The sequence below is a fragment of the Panthera leo genome, chromosome D4 (assembly GCF_018350215.1).
Source record: "Panthera leo isolate Ple1 chromosome D4, P.leo_Ple1_pat1.1, whole genome shotgun sequence".
Taxonomy (NCBI): domain Eukaryota; kingdom Metazoa; phylum Chordata; class Mammalia; order Carnivora; family Felidae; genus Panthera; species Panthera leo.
Window position 1 is genome coordinate 73,345,862 of NC_056691.1, and position 20,200 is coordinate 73,366,061.

Here is a 20,200-nt window from a genome sequence, read left to right on the forward strand (position 1 = left end):
TTTTTAACCAACGTTTGACATTATCTGTCTTTTATTTTTAATTTAATTTTTAAAAAAGATTGTATTTTTGGGGTGCCTGGATGGCTCAGTTGGTTGAGCATCTGGACTCTTGGTTTCACTCAGGTCATGATCCCAGGACTGTGGGATTGAGCTCTGTGTCAGGCTCTGCGCTGAGTGTGGAGCCTGCTTAAGATTCTCATTCTCTCTCTCTCTCTCTCTCTCTCTCTCTCTCTCTCATCTTCTGCCCTGTCCCCCTCTTGCGCATGCTCTCTCAGTCTCTAAAAAAAAAAGATTCAAAAATGTTTTTTTTTATTAAAAAAAAAGATTTTATTTTTAAATAATCTCTACACCCAAGATAGGGTTCGAACTCACAACCCCAAGATCAAGAGTTGCATGCTCCACCAGCTGAGCCAGCCGGGCGCCCCAACATTATCTATCTTTTAAATGACCTGCCGAGCAGATTGATGGGAAATGGTATTTTGTTAATTTGCGTGTCCCAGATCTCTGCGAGGTTGAGCATCTTCTTGTATGTTTATTGGCTGTTTTGTCTTTTCTGAATTTCCAGATCATGACCTTTGTCTATTTTTCTATGGTATTTTCTCATAACCTTGTTTATGATATCTTTAATTGTAATGGACATTGAAAATTTTTATGGAGTTAAGAGTTATCTCTTTCCCTGTTGCCTCTGCATTTTGTCTCTTGCTTAAGAGGGTCTTTTCCAGGCTTATAGACATGTTCAGAGGCTCTTTGGTGAGCTCTAGTCCAGGGCTCCTCAGCCTTTAATGTACCTGTGCCTCCCTGGGGATCTAGTTAAATTGCAGATCCTGATTCAGTATGCCTGGGGTGGGGCCTAAGATTCTGCATTTAAAAAAAATGTTTATTTATTTTTTGGGCAGAAGGGGCAGAGTGAAGGAGAGAGGGAGAGAGAGATTCTCAAGCAGGCTCCACTCTATCAGTACAGAGCTCAACACGGGACTCAATCCCATGAACCCTGAGATCATGACCTGAGCCCAAGTCAAGAGTCAGACACTTAACTGACTGAGCTACCCAGGTGCCCTGAGAGTCTGCATTTCTGACTCTCATCCAGATGCTTCTGATGCTGGTGGTTCTCAGACCACACTTTGAGTAGCGTAGCTCTATGTCAATGCCACAGAAAGCCTCCTTATTTTTTCTTTAGGGAGATCAGGGTTCTGTGGAATGACTGAAGGTGATAGCATCAACTTTGAAGGAATTCTCTGCCCACGCTTGATCTCATTTCTTTTGCTTTCCCCCCAAATCATTTGTTCCTTGTCCTTGTGTTGTTTTTGCCCTTCCAGAACACAGCTAACTGTCTGTCACGGTGCAGGGCTTTCCCTGACCTCCCCCTTCACCTTTTCACCCCCCCCCCCCCCATGGACTCTTGACCAAGGCCCAGGCTCCTTAACTCTCCAATCTAGGCTTGTGATGATGTGGATGCAATAACTTTTCCAACTGTCCCAGTGGTGAGAGCTCTCTAGCACTGGCCTGGACTTCCTTGTGAAGTAGTGAGCTCCCCATCACCAGAGGGGTGTAAGCCTGGGCTGGAGAACCACTGCTGGGTGTATTGCAGAAGGGACTTCTGATGTTCTGAGGAGGCTGAACTAAGAGGCTTCTGAGCTCCCTTCCAACCCAGGGACTGAATGGATCTTTGAATTGCTTCACATGAACAAAAGAACATTCCCATCTCTGTACCCCATTTCTCACCCAGCGAGGAGATGAGGTGAAGTTGTTTCTGTTGTTGTTTCTTAGGTCAGCTGAAGCTGTCGATCGATGCTCAGGACCGGGTTCTGCTGCTCCACAGTGAGTATGGGACCAGGCCATGAAGGTCCTAAATGCCACGCAGAGGACTTTACACTGTACCTGTCCATTTATCCATTTGTTTGTCCTTCCATCCAGCACTCAAGTTCTTACTGAGCTTCTGCCATGGCCTTTGCTGCCTGGACTCTTCTCTTTAGCCCAGCAAGCCCTGCCTGTCTCTCCAGCCTTTGTGGCTCTTGCTGTTAAAATCTCCCTCCACCTCCTGTTGTGTCCCCCTTGAGGGCATCATGCTTGCTCATGCCTCTGTGCCTTTGTACCCACTACTTCTTGTGTCTGAAATAGCCTGCCTTCTTTTTGAATGTCTTTTGAAAAACAGCTCTCCCTCCCTCTGAGTTTGCAAGATACATGCCTGCCTTCATCATCATTAAGACTCAGGAAGGAAGGCTCATTTTGCTTCATTTTTTTTCCCTCCGGGAATCACCCCCTGACCTACCTGAGTATGTTGTTTCCCCCTCTGTGTCCTTATCGCAGCTCTGACTGCGCTGTGTCACTCTGGGCTGTCCAAGAAGTGCAGTGGGGCAGCAGCCATGTCTGCCCCACCTGCTCTGGGGGCCAGGGAGACCCAAGAGTTCCTCAGGTGGGGAGCCTGCCCCCCAGGCCCACGCCCTCGAGGGGCAGGGTGCACACAGGAACAGTAGCTGGGACACCAGGCAGAGTAGACCAGCAGGCGCCTGGGGTCCTCCGGTCCTGGCCTTGGGGAGGGCCCAAGGTGAAGTTCCCAACGACCGGCAGAAGGGGGTTCTTTGGCAACCAGAGCCTGACAACAGCTGTGCAAACAGATTTTGCAAAATGCATCTTGGCCTCCGCCACTTCATTTGTCCTGCGCCGTTTGCTTTGGCTTCACCCCAGTCTTAGAGTTCTTCATCCCTTCCAGCCTGTTCCTCTCTCTCCTTTGACTTCATGTGCTTCATGCCTCAGACACTGGGAGCCCCGTTGGAACCAAACCCCAGGGCCCAGCCCAAAAGGAACAGAGAAGAAAACAGCAAAGAGGCTCTGCTTCTGTCGGACCTGCTGCCTGATTTCTGCAGACCTCAGGCAAATGGGCTGTGCTCGCTTTCGAGATCAGGCTTGCTCCTCACCTCCCACCTGCCCCTGGCTTTTATTTAGTACGATTTTTTCCTTTGGCAAACCTTCCTTGAGCAGTTCCTTGCTTGCCAGAGACTCTGCTAAGCACTTTAGATACATTCTCTCATGTAACCAGCACCACTACCACATGAAGCAGATGTTATAATCACTAATCATTATCTTATTATCACTCCACCTTTAAAAAATAGCAAATTCAGGGGCACCTGGGTGGCTCAGTCGGTTAAGCGTCTGACTCTTGGTTTCGGCTCAGGTCAGGATCTCACGATTCGTGAGCGTGAGCCCCACATCGGGCTCTGTGCTGACAGCGCAGAACCCTCTTGGGATTTTCTCTCTTCCCCTTTCCCTCTGCCCCTCCTCTGCTCCCTTGCTCTTTCTCTCTCAAAATAAGTAAGTAAACTTTAAAAAAAAAATTTTTTTTTAATCGCAAATTCAGTTGCAGAGAGACAAAGCAACTTGCTCAAGCTCTCCTGTCTCATAAGTGGTGAGTTGGCATTTGCGTTGGTCTGTGGACCCACAGGCTGTCTCTGGACCTAGGCTTTTGCCTGCTGTGTTACACTGTCCACCAGCCACAGCGCAGCTGACGGGGCAGAGTGAGCTCTCCAGCCTGGCCCCTCCATCCCGGGAGGCAGTCTCATGTGGAGGAAGGAGCACAGGACTGGGAGTCAGGAGATACAGATCTAAACCCAGCTGTGTGATTCCTATCTCTCTGATTACTCTGTGACTTTGGGCAAGTTTCTTACAGTCTCTGGGTCCCCTGGTAGTCTCATCTTTCCCATTGAATGAGGGGTTAAACTCAATAAATTTTATGTTCTCTTTCAACTGTAAGATTCAAGGAATTGAGTGCACCCTGAGGGTGCCGGCTGTGTGTGGGAGATGGTGGGAATGGACTAGACCAGAGAGGGGTTAATAGCCAGTGGTTGTTATACATGGTAGGGGCTAGTAATAATCCTTCCTACCCACTCACCCCAATATTTTCATTCTCTGTTTAGTTATAGAAGGCAAAGGCCTGATGAGCAAAGAGCCTGGCATCTGTGATCCCTACGTGAAGGTATGCTGAGTTGGAGGTGGGGGTGGGGGTTGGTGGCATGGGGGACGGTAAGGGACTATGTCACTAGTCTGAGTCCCAAGGTCTCAGCACATCTGTGGGCCCGGTTCCATTCAAAGTGGCAGCGACCGCCTCACTCTTTGGTCAGTAGGCATTTATTAGGGCCAGTGATGAGGCCCTGAGCTAGGATAGGCCCTTCCCTTCGCCCAGCTTGGTGCCTAAGCCTTCCTGCCAGAGCTGGAATCTATCTTATAGGTGATCTTGGTCATCCACGTGGGTGAGCACCGTGAATGTGTGGGTGATGGAAATCCACAGAAAATCCCAAGCCCTCTCATGACAAGCAATGTTTTCACACTTCTCCCTGGCAAAACCGGAGGCAAGGCAGCAGGTTTGGGTGGTGGAGGGGAGGGAGTGTCTCTGAGGCCTAGAAGATCCATCCGAGTGGGGCCCTTGTAGTGAAGACAGAGGCCCCGAAAGGTGGAGGGCCTACTTCCAGCCAGAACCAAAGGCCAGGCGCCTCCCAGAGTGTGCAGCTGGGATGCCAGGTGCCGGCCCTGATGCACCCTTCCATGTTCTCCCCAAAGCCTGGTCAGGGCCTCTGTGGGCAAGGACTTGGTCAGGAGCAGGGCAGGAGCAGAGGCAGGGCAAGGGCAGCCAGAGGGCGAGAGTGTGGATTTGGGGCCTTAGTGGAGGCCGACCTGGAGCCTCTGGTGAGGGAGCACCTAGCAGCTGCTGGGAACTTATAAGAGAGGCCCACACTTAGAGGGAGAGTAGAGCCAGTTGAGGTATACCCCATCTATGGCTGGGCCTGTGGCTGCCGGCTGCGGGGACCTGTCCCCGCATCTGACTCCAGTGCCTCAGCTGGGGTTTCTCTTTGTTCCCCAGCATCTGACTGAGGACTCCCCTCTGTCCTCTGCAGAGGCTGGTTTGAAGGACACCTGGGAAGCCTTTCACTTGGGAGATGTGCAGAGTCCGCTGCAGGACTTTTGTGATTCTGTGTCCCACAAGTAATCATCTCACGCTTACTTTTCCCCAATTCAAGATTTCTTTGATCCCTGAAGATAATCATCGACTCCGTCGCCAGAAGACGCAGACCATTCTAGACTGCAGAGAGCCGGTCTTCCACGAGCACTTCTTCTTGTAAGAGTCTGGGGCAAGCCAGGCCCTCGAGAGGAGAGGGAAGGAGTGTTTATCTGGAAACAGCTCTCTTTGCCAAATCTAGAAGTCTATCTAAGCAGAAAAACAGGGACTTCTAAAGGATGCCTTTGTTTTCTTGTTCACGTATGTCCTTGCATCCCTGGCACCCGGCCCAGCAGCGAGGTCCACGGTGATAAGGTGTCACTTGGCTGGTTCTCACAGCCAGAGTGCCCAGCCTGAGGCTGGCAGCCCCTGGAGAGGATGCATTTTCCCAGTATGCCTCGGGCCAAGCCTTCTCTTTCAGTAGAAGAAATTTTCCAAGATCCCTCCCCCTTTTGAAATTTGCTAACTTCCTTGAGCCTCAGCTTCCGTGTTTGTAAAATGGGCTTATGACACTACCTTCCTCAGAGAGCTCAGGTGTAAATGCGACAGTGTAACACAGTGTCCGCTCTTGCTGTTTAATATTATTACTACTACTACTGTTATTATTATTTCTTCCCCCATCCATGAGCTCTGGGGCCCTGGGAAGGAAATGGACGTTTCGTATTTTGTTGGTGAAAGTTAAGATTATTCTGTTTTTTTTCAAATTACACGAGGTAATTTTGCTTATGGTAGAAGAATAGGCCAGCATAAACAAAGAAACGAGAAGACGCCCCAAGCCCTACGACTCATGACACGCCTCGGCTTCTTTCTTTTCAGATCTTTGAGTCTGTGTGGGTGTGTATGTCTGGGCATGTGTAGGTGTTTACGAAAAAATGGAATTGTTCTGTAGTATTCCACGGTGACCTCCCTTTTGTCCCAAACCATATAATGTAAACTCTTCTGTGCATGTGAATACCGACCTCCCACGCTACTGGCATTTGAGCTTCCTTAACCAGCTCCTTATGGTTGTGTTTAGGTTATTGGTAAATTTTGCAACTTGACAGACTCCAGGGGTCTAGCCTGGAGCTCGGCCCTACTAACACGCTGGCCGTCTGGTTTGCTTTGCAGTCTTGTCCAAGAGGAAGATGAACAGAAGCGCCTTCTGGTCACTGTGTGGAACAGGGCAGGTGACTCCAGGTGAGGGGAGGTGCTGAGCCGGAAGGGAGAGCCCGCCCTGAGCCTGCGGGTGGCTGCCGGTGGCCGGGCGGCCAGCAGACGGCGGGGACTCGGTTAATACCTGTTGGATGAATGAGTAGTAGTGGCAACACTAAATCTGAGAGGCTGCCGGCCCCTGGGTCCCTGTCTCTCCAGGCGACGCTAAGGATCGCGTTGTCCGAAAGCATTTGCTGTGCCCTTGGCATCGACAAGACACTGGGTTGACCACCAGCCTCCATGTGGATTCTGCTCTCCAGGTGCCCACTTTCAGGAAGGGATGCCAGGTGCTTCACAGATACAAATTACAGTAACAATAGACACAGGCTCAGGTCCACAGGAGCAAAGCTCCTAGGAAAACAGGCCCATTTCTTTCTTAGTCATCGCTGTACCCAGTGCCTAGCACGCAGATGTTATGTAAATATTGTTTGAACGAATAAAAGAATGAATAAGTAATAAGGACAGTAAGTATGGGAAGAGGAAGAGGGAAGTTCATCGTGGGCTGAGGTGATCAAGGAAAGCTTCATGGAAAACATGGGATTTGGAACTTGGGGCAGAGATCAATAAGACGAGGAGAGAAGGTTTTGCATGAGCAAAGGTGAGGAGGCAGGGATATGCATGCTGGGCTCAGGCTGCCACGACGACGAGGCAGCGTAGGAGGTGCAGAGGTTTTATGTAGGAGAGTCCAAGCAGGCTGGTCTTGCTGCCCGGGGCACAGGAGGCCGGATGTTTTCACCAGCATGGGGTTTCCTACAGCACAGCAGAGGAGAGCTGGGTGACGGGGAGAGTCAGCTTCCAGACAAAGGCGGTGAGAGCAGGTGGACTGAGTGCCATGGCCCATTGTGAGCAGTAGGGGTTCATCCACCTGGTGCAGCCCAAGGAATCTGGGAGACCCTATGACCAGAGCATTTGTTGAGTAATCATAGAACCAACTGGTGACCGAAAAAGTAGCTTGGTGAATAAAAATCAGCTCCACTCACCAGCTTAGACTAGAAAATTATTTTGGGCTTGCATGCTTTAAAAACATTTTTTTTTTTAATGTTTATTGATTTTTGAGAGAGAGAGAGAGAGAGAGAGACACAGAGTGAGTGGGGGGAGGGGCCCCAGGCTCCAAGCTGACAGCACAGAACCCGAGGCAGGGCTTGAACTCATGAACTATAAGATCATGACCTGAGCTGAAGTCAGATGCTTACCCAACTGAGCCACCCAGGTGCCCTGAATGCCCTTTTTTTTTTTAAGCTTCTCCATTCTGAGAGAGAGAGGAAGGGGCAGAGAGAGAGGGAGAGAGAGAGAATCCCAGTCCCAAGCAGGCTCCATGCTGTCAGCACAGAGCCTGATGTGGGGCTCGATCCCACAAACTGTGAGATCAGGACCCAGGCTGAGATCAAGAGTTGGACGCTCAACCAACTGAGCTGCCCAAGCACCCCTGGGGTTGAATGCTTTTTAGTATCTTCTATTTTATAGCTGGTATGCTTTTCAAAATTGAGCCTTATTCAACCTTCATAATGAAGGATATTTCTTTTAATAGAGCATTTACTTTTTCTCATGGAATGGGGCTTATGGTGCTGTAGGACTCATTCCTTCAGCTGCCATTTCCTGGGTACCAATGTGGCAGCGTTGTTCTAGATGCCGGGGACACAGAGGGTCAGTCAGAGACTGTCCTGCTCTTGAGAGGATCACTGGTAGAGACTTGGAGATGTGGGTAAGGAGGAAGGCATCACATTGATTCACCAGAGCAACCAGTTACTGGGTGTCGACCACAAGCCAGGAGATGACAGTGCGTCATCTCATTTAATTCTTAACTCTTAAGAAGAGTATGTTTTTGCCTTACATCTTCAGAAGAGGAAACTGAAGGGAAGAAAGGGAGTCTCTTGCCCAAGGTCAGACAGCCAGTGAGGAGTAGAGCCAGGATGGGGACCCAGACAGTTAGACCCCAGAGTCCTCACTCTTAACACTATACTGCCTCCTGGGGTACGAACAAAAGGACAGAAGAAAACCAGCAGAGTAGAGAGGGCAGGGCAGGGCAAGAGTGGGGAGGGATCGCCAAACTCACTGGTGTTGTAGGAGGGTCAAGTACAAAGCAGGGACCAGCTAGAGATAAGACGAAGCGTTGATGTCAGCCAAATCACATGATTCTGTAGGTGTTCTTTGGTTCATGGGCTTCCTCCTAAGGGCCGGTGGTTCTTAATCCCAGGTATGCGTCAGCATCTCCTGGGATGCTTGCAAGGAACCCAGGTTCCCAAGTGCCACATCAGATGGACTCAGTCCAAATCTTCATGGGCAGGATGAGGGATGTGCATTTACACAAGTTCTTGAAGGAACCTCATGCCGCCAGCTTGGTGTTTGGGAAGCTGGTGGTGGAGAGATACTGAGGGGTGTTGAGCAGGGGGAATGACAGTTGTGTGTTCTAGATCTGTCATCCTGGTAGGGCTTTGGAAGGCTGGGGAGGAGCTAGCTGATCCTTGCAGTAATCTGTGAGAGAGATGCTTTAGGGATGGAGAGGAAGGAGACAGACCCAGGACAGATTTAGGAGATTAGGTGAACGGTACTTAGTGGCGGTTTGGCTGTGACATCAGCAGGGGAAGTCAGGGATCATTTTTGGGTATTGGGTGGTGTCCCCAACCAAACCAGTGTGCTCTGGAGGGGGAGGGAACCAGCTTCGGATACACAGAGATGTAGGGGCTGGAGAGCAGCCAGTTAGGAGCTGTAGGGGGGCAGCCTTGCTGACACAGAGCTCAGGGGATAGAGAGGTCTGTGCCAGGTACAGGTGTGGGAGCCATGGCCACCGAGGTGAAGGGCTGAGTAGGTGGGACCGCCTAGGATGACCGTGAGTGCCAAGGCTCAAGGGTCAGAAGCCCATGTTGACAGGAAAGCCTGAAGAAGACAGAGGAGGAGTGTCGGCGGGACGGAGCATGCCTGGGGAGCCCACCAGATGGAGGCAAGGAGGGGAGCAGGTGCGGGAGACAGGCACCACGCTGGGATCTGCCACTGAGGTCTGCCCTCCTGGGAGACCAGAGCGAGCCAGGCAGAGTGCAGCTCACGGTTTTTGGAAAAGAAAGCGAGGCCGGGGAAAGTGAGTCAGCGCCCAGCGGGGCAGTGTGACAGAGGCAGTGTCTCCACTTGTTGCCTATTTTGGGAAAGTGAGATTCCTTATTAAACCAAACACAGTTGAACTCGTGGTCACCATCCCAACCCAAAGCTCAAGAGGGGCAGGGCAGGCTCCGACAGGCCTGCCACGGAACAGATCGCCAGCCCCACGGAGGCCCGCTCAGCCGCAGGGAGGCGCAGTGTTGACCCGTCTCTGAGCGAGAAAGACCTCTGAGCTGGGGGAGGCAGGCAGAGCAATGGCAGGAAGCTTCTGCCCTGCGGAACGCTCTCAGATCACATTGTGCTTCCCCAAAGGACGAACACGCAACTTACCAACGCGAAAGACCATTACAGAAGAAAGGAAACAAACATCTATTGAACTCTTCTCTGTGGCCAAGCACTTTACATGCATTATCTCATTTAATCCTTGTAACAACCCCAAGAGGTAGGAATTATTATTGTCCCTCTCTTCATAGAAGAGGAAACCGAGGCTTACAAAGGTTAAGGAACTTCCCTGAGGTTATGTAACAGCTCACATCAATTAAGCACTTAATGTGCACTGTGTGTGGGCATTACATACCATATTCTAGGCATTGTCCAACTTAGTCTTCACAACACGGTATAAATAGGTATTCCTGTTGTCTCTCTCTTACATGTGAGGACACAGAGGCACAGAGAGGTTAAGTAACTTGCTCAAGCTAATGCAGCTAGGATGTGGTGGAAACAGGATTCAAGTCCAGGCAGCCTGGCGCCAAACCTGCGTGGTCGTAACCACATTATAGCACACTTGACTGTGTCGCACAGGCGATAAATGACTCCGAAGCTGTACCCTGTCGGCGTCAGGACAATTGTTTCTCGGAGGCTGGGCTGCTTCCCGTGGCATTTATAACGCGGTTGTACGTAAGTCATCCAGCTGGACATGTGGCAGTTACGTTTCGAAACGGGAGATAGAAGGGAAGCATCTGTTTCACGAATTCTCACGATCCTTTCAGTGATGGCCATAAACTTGTGTATGGGGAGCAAAATGGTCTACAGAGACGTTCTGGGGAAGGGCTGGTTGATGTCATGGGGACACAGTGGGAACCAGGGGAGGGGAACCAGGCCTTAGAGAGGAGATTTTGGCTCCAACTCACTATGAGACCTCGGGTAAGTTCCTTCCCCGCTCCCGGCCTCAGTTTCCTCAACTGTGAAATGCAGTGAAAAATGCTAAGATATTCAGTTTTCAGGCTTTGTGAGTTTTCAAGAAATTATAGACATTTTCAAACATAAGCAAAAATAAAAAATATCATATAATGAACCCTCATATGTTCATAGTCCAGCGTTAGCAATTATCAATGTATGGCCAATCTTACGCATTCTCCCCTCCTCCAGTGGATTATTTTAAAGCATATCCTAGACATCATCTCATCTCTATATATCTCTCTAAAAGATGGCTCAAAAAGACAACCACAATGCCACTATCATGCTTGACAATTAACAGTAACTCCTTAATATCACTGACTATGGAACTTGGCTATTTAAAAGTTTTGTTTGGGGGCACCTGGGTAGCTGAGTCGGTTAAGCATCCAACTCTTGGTTTCGGCTCAGTTCATGATCTCACAGTTCATGGGTTTGAGCCCTGCATGGGGCTTGTCGCTGGCAGCGCAGAACCTGCTTGGGATTCTCTGTCTCCCTCTGTCTCTTCCCCTGTTCTGCTTGTGCATACACGCGTGCATGCACACTCTCGCTCAAAATAAAAAAAAATATTTTAAAAAGTGTCCTTTAAAAAAAACTAAAAGTTTTGTTTGGTAATATGGCGAAGAACAGACTGAAGCTTCTAGTATCAATCATAGTGCTTTCAGGATCTGTGGCCAGAGAACAGTGTTAGGGTTGTAATGTCACGCACCAAGTTAAAAAAAGAACAAAACACACACACGTGTTTGAAACACATCATCTTTTATGCGAAGAGTATGCACATTTATGGGGAGTCTGCCTGCTGTGTGTCATGCCCTGTCCTGGGTATTCTAAGTGTTCTCTGTCCTTTAATCTACTTTCCAGACAGGACTCTAGTGCCAAGTACAGTGCCATAATGTTAGAGAGCTTGTGACCAGACATGGGGAAAGAAAAGGAAAGAAAAAAATGGATGGAAAAGTATGTGTTCAATTTAAGCCATCCAATTAAAAATAAAATTGCTATTAAATGCTGTAACCCTGTAATAGAAATAGTTTAAGGCCCCTGAGAAAGAGAATTAAAACGCATTCCCTCAAAATAATGCATTTTCATTTCATTGTTTTTTTTAAGTTTATTTTTTGAGAGGTGGGGGGAGGGGCAGAGAGAGAGCACGAGACAGAGACGATCCCAAGCAGGTTCCGCACCGTCAGCACAGAGTCCCATGTGGGGCTTGAACTCATGAACTGTGAGATCATGATCTGAGCCAAAATCAAGAGTCAGATGCTTAACCGACTGAGCCACCCAGGTGCCCCTGCATTTTCATCTTGGTAGTGGGTCTCTAATCCTCTGCTCAAAAGGCGACTGAGCCAAATACCATTCCCCATGAGTGTTCCATGAAGCTTTATCTCTGAGCCTTTGTGCTGGCTGTTCCCTCTGCCTGAGGTGCTTTTCTTCTTACTCTCTTTGGCTTAACTTTTCAGGCCTTCTTCCTGCATTTCAGCCCTAAACCAGCTCTTGCCTCCCCAAGCTTTCAGCATTTGTTGCCTGCGCTGTTCATCTGTCCATCTCACCCTGTCTAGTTATAGCCTTTGTATTGCTGTCTTGGGTTGCTATTTAAATTCCTGCATGTTTGTCTTCTTTCCTTAATGTTGCGGCTCCTTGCCCAGTGCCTGCCAACCAACCGTGGGCATGATGGATTCATCCATTTGTCAGGCCTTCACTGAGTGCACCCAGGCCTGAGCTCAGGGTTTAGCATTCAGAAGTAACCAAGGCTTGGCCCCTGAGACTTTGTGCTGGTGAAATTTTCAGGCAGTCTCCAGGGTGAGACCTAGTTCCCAAGTTTATAAGCTGACTGGTATATTGCTGTGTACTCAGATTACATGTAAAAGAAGTCTTTCTTCCTCCAAAGATTTCAGGCTTAAAGGAGTAGCTAATTGAAGAACACTTAGAGAGAGTTTCCTGCTTATGGACATTAATTGTGACAATTTACTTGGCCTGAATTAGCATGAAATCATTGGAGGCCCCTTAGCAGGAAGCAAAGCTCATGGGAGGCTATTAACCATTTAGCATTCTCTAAGCACCAGGGAATAAAAATTCCACTTATTGAAGAGCAAGAGGAGAGGCAGCCTGTATTACAGCTAAAGCATTGTGCCTGGAGATTCAGAGAGTTACAGCCATAGCCAGTGTGAAAGGAAAGTGTGTAGCAAGGCAGTGTGAGCACCTCGATACCAGCTGGGTTGCTCTTGAATGTGTTGACAAACAAAATTAAATTGGTGGTGAGGACGTTGGTAAAGTCTGGACAAGGCTTTTCTGGAATGGCAGCTCTGATCAGTGTCTGCCACGGTCACCGCCACTTAATGCTGACTTGGCCGATTCCCAGGAGGGAGGCATGTTTGTTTCCGATGGTGGGGGCTGGCGAGATGGGTGTGGAAGGGTTGCTTGACCCAGGGTGAGCACACTGGCCTCTTTGGGTAGATTATTAATATGGCCTTGTCTGATGGGAGGGGGCAAGGAAGAGGGGAAGCAGGTGGAGCCCAGGCCACAGGAAATGGGGCCGGGGGAGAGAGCAGGGGGAGTAGCAGAGTGACAGGAGCTGGTGAGGCACGGCCAGGTGTGGAGTATGCATCTGCAGGGCAGGTGTGACAGTTATGAGGATCAGTCCCTAGCAGTCTGCAGCCCCAGCCCCTCACTTGACTTGGCTGTCTGCAAGAAGCCAGTTTTGTTTTGCTTAGGACTGTCGGATGGTAAGCTGCCACCCTTTCCGGAGAATGCAAACAATATGTATTTATAGAGACCTAGTCCACTGGTCCTTGACTGGGGCAGGCACAGGCGGGTGCCCTGTAGGATTCCCAGGACGGCTTTTTTTTTTTTTTTTTTTTTAATTTTTCTTTAATGTTTATTTATTTTCGAGAGAAAGAGACAGTGTGAGTGGGGGAGGGGCAGAGAGAGAGAGAGAGAGGAAGACACAGAATCTAAAACAGGCTCCAGGCTCTGAGCTGTCAGCACAGAGCCTGACGCAGGGCTTGAACTTGGGAACGGTGAGATCATGACCTAGGCCGAAGTTGGACACTCAACCAACTGAGCCACCCAGGCGCCCCAGCTTTTTTTCTTTTTCTTTGTTTTTAATGTTTATTCATTTTTGAGAGATGGGGAAACAGCATTAGTCGGGGGGGCACAGAGAGAGAGAGGGAAGCACAAAATCCGAAGCAGGCTCCAGGCTCTGAGCTGTCAGCACAGAGCTCAAACTCATGAACTGTAAGATCATGACCTGAGCCAAAGTCGGATGCTTAACTGACTGAGCCACTCAGGTGCCCCAAGAGTACCCTATATTGATGAGCAGTGAGAAATGTATAGAGTTGTTGAATCATTATACTGTATACCTGAAACTAATATATGTATGTTAATTATATTTTAAAAAAAGGAGAAAAAAAAACCCAAAAAACGGACCCAAAGCTTATGGGTAGCTCTGAGCTTCTGTGGTTGGTGGAGGGAGTGCTGTTCTCTGATCCAGGATGCCTGGCTTTCCCACGGGACTTTACTACTAACTAGTTCTGTGACCTTGGGAAGAGGACTGGTTCTGAGCCTCAGCCTTTTCCTCAGTGAAGTGGAGAGAATAAACCCTTTCCAGCTTCACTCACAAAGTTGGAAAGCACAAATTGGGTGATGCTGGTAAAAGTGCTTTGTAAACCACAGTGTATCAGGCAAACCTACGTTGCACTTGATAATTGGCCTCCCGACAGAGCCCTCGAGAAGGTGCTGACTCCAGCCTCTGTTGTTCTCCCAGACAGAGTGGATTCATCGGCTGCATGAGCTTTGGGGTGAAGTCGCTCCTGACTCCGGACAAGGTGGGTCCCAGAGAAGCCTCTGGCAAGGTCGTCCCATGGAGGCCAGGACTAGTACGGGCAGAGGCCTTGGTCTGGAAGCCCTCGGGTGGGGCTTCTGTCTTGTGTGCTTCACGACCTGAATAACAACACTTTATCATCTGAGTGACCAAGGGTTCGGGTCCCCTTCTTGGTTCCTTCTTGTCAGAAATCAGTTGTCCAGGCAGCTCCAAGGCTTTCCAGGGGGCTCTGAGTCTGTTGTCTGCCATGAAGGATGCTGGCAGGTCCCTCCCTCGGAGTTCAGCACTGCTGGGCTTGCCCTGGAGGAGGAGGGCCGGGTGGTTCTCCCCCTCTGACGTGATCTACCAGGTCTCATGTTTTTGAGTCTAGCAAGTGCTCAGGGATGGAGTGAGCAGTGACATCCCCTGTGGAGCTTTCCTTTAGGCTGAGTGAAGACTCTCTGGAATCCTGAGACCCTCCCTCTGGGTAGTGGGTCCCTTATCCGCCTCTGCACCGTACCGCCTCCCCCTACCGCCAAACTGGAGGTTTTTGAGGAGGCGAGAGACATGCTCCTTTTGCACATGCCCAGAGATGTCCTGGTGGCCTCTGCATGGAGTTGCCAGGTGGCCCTGCCACTTGGTGTCCTGGAAGTGAAGTCTGGGGGTAGGTGGCTGAGGAACCTTTATCCTGCACGTGGGCACCAAGTATCTTCTCTTGATGCAGCTGTGGCTTCCTTCCCTCCTGGGGGAAGATGTTCCCTCCATGGGACCGCTCAGGGGCCTCAGGACACCTACTCTCTGGCCTCTCCGTCCCTCCCCCACTCCCTCCCTTCTGTTCCGTCAACATCCATTGGGCTCCTACTGTATACCAGGCACAGTGCAAGGCACATCAAAAAGCCTGTGCACAGCCTAGTGGGAAGACAGACATCCAAATAGACCACTGTTCTCCAGGGCTGACAGGCTGTGGGAATTCAGCAGAGGGGAGACCAACTCCGCCTGGAGCATCAGGGAAGGCTTCCTGGAGGTGCAGGCATGGCAGCTCCCTTTGGGGCAGGGCCCCCAGACTGTCTGTCTCTACAGAGACGCTGCTCCTGAGGGAGGCTCTCCAGCTGCTGCTTTTTGAGGGGGGTTGGTGGCTGCCTGACCTGTGCCTTCTGCCTCCTTTGTCTGAGCATGTCATGCCTTCTCTCACGACAGGAGATCAACGGCTGGTACTACCTTCTGGGGGAACACTTGGGCCGGACCAAGCACCTGAAGGTGGCCAGGCGGCGACTGCGGCCCCTGAGAGGTGCATGGACACCACCTTTGGCTTCTGCCCAGACACGCTGCTCCACTCACCCCCTTGGCTTCTCCCTTCCCTCCCTTCCTGCATAGTAGCATCGCCCCGGTGTTTTGTGGCATCTGTCACCCCTGGCTGCAGTCAAGTCAGGGGTCCGGGTCTCACAAACACCTGCTATGATGCAGGCTGCAGGCAGCCTCTTGCCTCCAACACCTTTATTTATATGGTTGGACCTTCCTGGGAGAGGATTATAGGCCTGACGCCATGTGGTTCAGCAACCTCCATTCTAGCTTGTGGAGGGCTGGGTTTCAGGAACTTTCTGCATGACTCCTTCTCAGGATTCTCCCATGGGCTGCCTTGCTGGCCTCAGTGTGTCTACCTTGATAGGCAGGGCAAGTGGGCCCTGCCACGAGTCCTGAGGCTCAGGACCGGGATTTCATGTTCCCTTCTCTTCTTTCCTTCTCACATGTCGTCCTGGCTCTTGATTCCCTGTTTAGCCTGAGCTCGGGCACCCCCACATCCTGGAGGCCAGCAGTGACTCGGATAGCCCTGTGGGCCTGACACTCTGGCTTGTCCTCTGGGTGGTCTCTGGAATGGGCCCTTATGTGCCAGGAGGAACTTTCCAACTCTTCTCTGTCATCTTCCAGGCCCGCTGCAGAGAATTCCAGGATATGGGGACACTGAGAGCGGGGAGAAACTCAAGGTAGGTGGGGACACGCCTGGGTAGGACTGACAGGGCCTGGGCATCACCCTGGGCTCTAACTTGCTCCTGGTCTGTCCCTTGGCCCAGGAGACCCCTATTAGGACCGCCTTTGGTGCCTGACACTCAGGTTCACTTGGAGCTTGGAAATTCACACGACATGCATTTTTATTTATTTATTTTTATTTTTATTTTTATTTTTATTTTTATTATTTTATTTTATTTTATTTTATTTTATTTTATTTTATTTTATTTTATTTATGAGACAGAGAGAGACAGAGCATGAATGGGGGAGGGTCAGAGAGAGGGAGACACAGAATCTGAAACAGGCTCCAGGCTCTGAGCTGTCAGCACAGAGCCCGACGGGGGGCTCGAACTCACGGACCTTGAGATCATGACCTGAGCCGAAGTCGGCCGCTTAACCGACTGAGCCACCCAGGCGCCCCAAGGCATGCATTTTTAAGTGATTATTTCTTGTGCTTTTCTCAGGTTACTCTTGCTTGGGGCAGTGGTGGGGGGAGAGCCAGGCCCGGGCCCCTGGAGATGGCAGAGTCTGGATCTTACCAGCTTTCAGTCTCTTAAATCCGAGCGTCCCCTTTCCCCCCAGAACCCTCAGACAGCTCGGTTCCCCTGGCACCGTGGCCAAATCACCCTCTGCTTAGGCCTGCTTGATGTCAGCGAGCAGCCATGAGTCTGAACCTGAGACCAGTGGGTCCTTACTCCATAAGGCTGTGAATCTAGAGAGAAACCTTCACATAGGGATTTTGGTGAATTCCTCCAAATTCATTCCATCTCTTGCAGAACATGGCAGGGGACCATGGTTTTCTCTAACAGCCGAGAGAGGGAGAAACAAACTCCCAGTGACTGAGAAGCTGCTCTGTGCCAGATGCTGTTGTTATCTAATTTAATCCTCACTGCCACCTCTGTGATGGTCGTCGCCTCCCCATCTCACAGATGGAAGGCTCAGAGATGTTAGGTCCCTCTCCACGGCCACACAGCCAGCTAGTGATGGAGGCAGGACCTGAAGCAAGGCCTGGCTCCCTCTAAATACACTGTGCCACACTGCTGCTTCATGTGGCCTACCGGGAAGATATGATGGTGCTGTTTTCCCCGATAACATGTTACATGTAGGTGCATGATATTCTACAAAACATCTTCCCTTTCATTTGCTCAATTCATTCCCCCATTCGTTCATTCATGCATTGTCTATTGAACATTCTCACGGGCTAGACCCTGTGCCGGGTGCTGGGGTACAGCTGTGAGCAAGTCAAGGGTGCTTGCCCTCATGGAACATATAATCTAGAACGGCACGGTCCAACATGGTAGCCACTAGCCTCTTGAAGAGTGGCTAAGGTGACCGAGGACCTGAATTTTTCATTTTATTTAACTTTAATTCAGATTTACCTGGCACATGTGTCCTGTCACTACCACATCGGACAGCACGGTATTAAAACCATTTGCTGGTTACTATATTCTGTGGCTTCGCTAGGAGTTTAAACCTTCTAGCTTCAGTGTAGGAGCTGCAAAGACCTCTCTCCCTTTCTCTGTACCTGCCCAGCACAGAGAAGGCAGTGACCAGAGAGCCTTCCTGGTGGTTTGTAGGAATGACACGGACACGGGCATCAACACTGCGCGTTTCTAGGTGGCTTCATTCTGGATCTGCACCCAGGCCCTGACCTGTGGGGACGTTATTCTGAGGCCCATTTGATTTTCCCGGGCTTGTACACTGGGAGATGTCCACAGGACTCAGCACAGTGGGGGCGGTCATCAGAAGCTTGGTTGGGCTGAGGGAGAGCCCCCCAGAGGTCATCTGCTCAACTCTCCCTTTGTACACATGGGGAGGAGATAGAGGTCCAGAAACCTGGGTGATCTGCCCACTGTCACGACAGCCAAAGCTGGGCTGTACCAATGGACACTCTCTGGCGTCAAGGACATGAGTGGCGGGGTGGGTTTCCCCAGAGATGGTGAGGTGGTGTAAGGGGCGCGGGGCTCACCAGGTACTGCTCTGCAAGGCAGGGAACAAGACTGGGGGCCAGCTCCACCGCACCCTGCTGCGTGACCTTAACCACCGCAGTCCTCAGCTTCTCGATGGGCAAAACGAGGAAGCCAGATCATCTAGTGATTGGAACTCCCTTCCTGATTTGCCTTTATGGTCTACATGTCGTCAGATCCTTAAAGCCGAGGAAACTGACTTTTAAGCAGCTTCTGAATGGCAGGCTGTTCCTCAGACTCCACATGTTTCGTGTTCTCTGTTTTGAGATGGGCTGTCTGTGAGTGCAACCCCCTAAGGCGTCCTTGGATTCTTTAGATTGTGTTAATCCTCTGGATTTGCTACCCGGGACCCTGGGATTTGCAGGGGGAGGTGGCGTTGTTATAGAGCGGGCCGTGTTTTCTGCCTGGGTTCTCGTCCAGCCAGGGGTGTTTGTGAGAACATTGGAATCACAAAGTGGCCCATGGCGGAGAATGCAGCCAGAACAAAGGCGCCCTCTCCCCGCCGGGGGCCGGGGGGAATACTAACTAGTTGACAGGAATTTTAATATAAAACTCTCCCTCTTCCTTGTCATTCTGAGGTTTCAGGAAGCCTTCGGGCTTATCGTGCAGAGGCACACAGCACAGACAGGGCTTGGGGAGGTGAGAGGTGATTTCCTGCCATTCTTCTGCGGGGCGGGCTTCCCAGGGCGGTCATGCCAGGCTGACTGGGCGCAGTGTGGACTCCCACTGCTGGGGGGAGAGCTGGGATTTCATGGGGCGGCAGCTGAGACAGGACCCGCAGCCATGAACCGGTTCAATGGGCTCTGCAAGGTGTGCTCGGAGCGTCGCTACCGCCAGGTGGGTTCTTAGCCCCTTGGGGGCGCATAGGGTGTCATTGGGGGTCGAGGATGGGGGCTCACCTGAGCAGGACTTCTCTCCCTGCAAGTCCTTCCTTGTTTCTTTCTGCTCATTGCAGGTTAATTTCAGTCTAGGGGGAGGATAGAGGTAGAAGCTGGCCCCAAGATCCACCCTTTACCCCCTCTCTAGGGGCAGATCAGGGCCAGCTCTGTATCGTCCTAACCACAGATGTGTGGTGTCCTTGGTGAGATTATCTAGTTGATTTTCTGTTATTTTTATCTGGGGGCAGTGTGGGTTAACAAAAAAAAAAAAAAAAAAAAAAAAAAAAAAGGCCTCCCAAGCTTGAGATTGGAAATGGCTGAGCAGTTGGGTTTTGTGTTTTTGCTAACTTTACACTTTCACCAACTTTCCCTACTTCTGATGGGACAAGAGTGCCGGTCCTGCATTGTCTGTGTGTGACTATGTGTTTTCACATGTGTTGGTGTGCACTTTTATGTGAGATGGGACGTTTCCGTGTATATGTGTGCACACATGATTTCCTCCCTGGTAGGTGTGATGCCTTGGGGTGGTTCCGGAGTCCTCAGACTCCAGCCCATCCTCACTGAGAAGGCTTGGCCTCTCAGCCTCCTGTCTTGGATGCGGGGCAGAGTGGGAGTGACGATCCCTTAGCTTCAAGGCTCTTCTGGAGCTGCGTGGGGCCCTTTTTCTTATAAACAAGGAATGGGGACAGGGAGGGTGAAGGCAAAGGATGTCCAGATTTTGGGAATGTCCAAACTGAGGGGAGTTCAGGAATGGTTCTGATTTTAAAGGTATAGAAAAATCCCTCTGTGTATTGTAATGACCAGACTGCAATGTGGGTCCTGAGTCCTGCAGACAGGCAGCCTCAGGTCCTAGGGAGATGCCCAGAGGGGCCTCCTGCACCTCGGCTTGGACCCTGGGACCCACCTGTTCTTCCTGCTGTGCTCTCCAGGCCTCAGGGCCTGGCCTGCCCTCCCAGAGTCCGGCAGAACAGCCCCTATGACACCAGCAGCTGGGTGCAGGGTGGTAGGGCAGAGGGCGCTGGATGGAAGGTTGAGAAGTTTTTGGTCACCTTGGGATATGGTGCAGAAGACTGAAGCCCGCTGGCTGTCAGAGTAGGGCCAGGCATGGATATGGGTG

The 20,200-nt window shown here is 50.7% G+C and overlaps 1 protein-coding gene across 7 annotated transcripts in view; it reads left to right on the forward strand.

Moving 5' to 3' along the window:
* The window catches only part of RGS3 (regulator of G protein signaling 3), a 139,400-nt gene that overhangs the window by 30,280 nt on the left and 88,920 nt on the right, over positions 1-20,200 (forward strand). For 3 of the 7 annotated variants that reach the window (XM_042913214.1, XM_042913220.1, XM_042913215.1), the window contains 7 exons: positions 1,768-1,818; positions 3,912-3,970; positions 5,010-5,107; positions 6,095-6,163; positions 14,199-14,259; positions 15,432-15,522; positions 16,161-16,216. In XM_042913214.1, the coding sequence (XP_042769148.1) occupies positions 1,768-1,818; positions 3,912-3,970; positions 5,010-5,107; positions 6,095-6,163; positions 14,199-14,259; positions 15,432-15,522; positions 16,161-16,216 (485 nt within the window). Of the gene's footprint in view, positions 1-1,767; positions 1,819-3,911; positions 3,971-5,009; positions 5,108-6,094; positions 6,164-14,154; positions 14,260-15,431; positions 15,523-16,160; positions 16,217-18,854; positions 19,043-20,200 lie in introns of those variants that run through there. The other 4 variants (XM_042913216.1, XM_042913218.1, XM_042913223.1 and 1 more) reach the window with 4 other exon arrangements.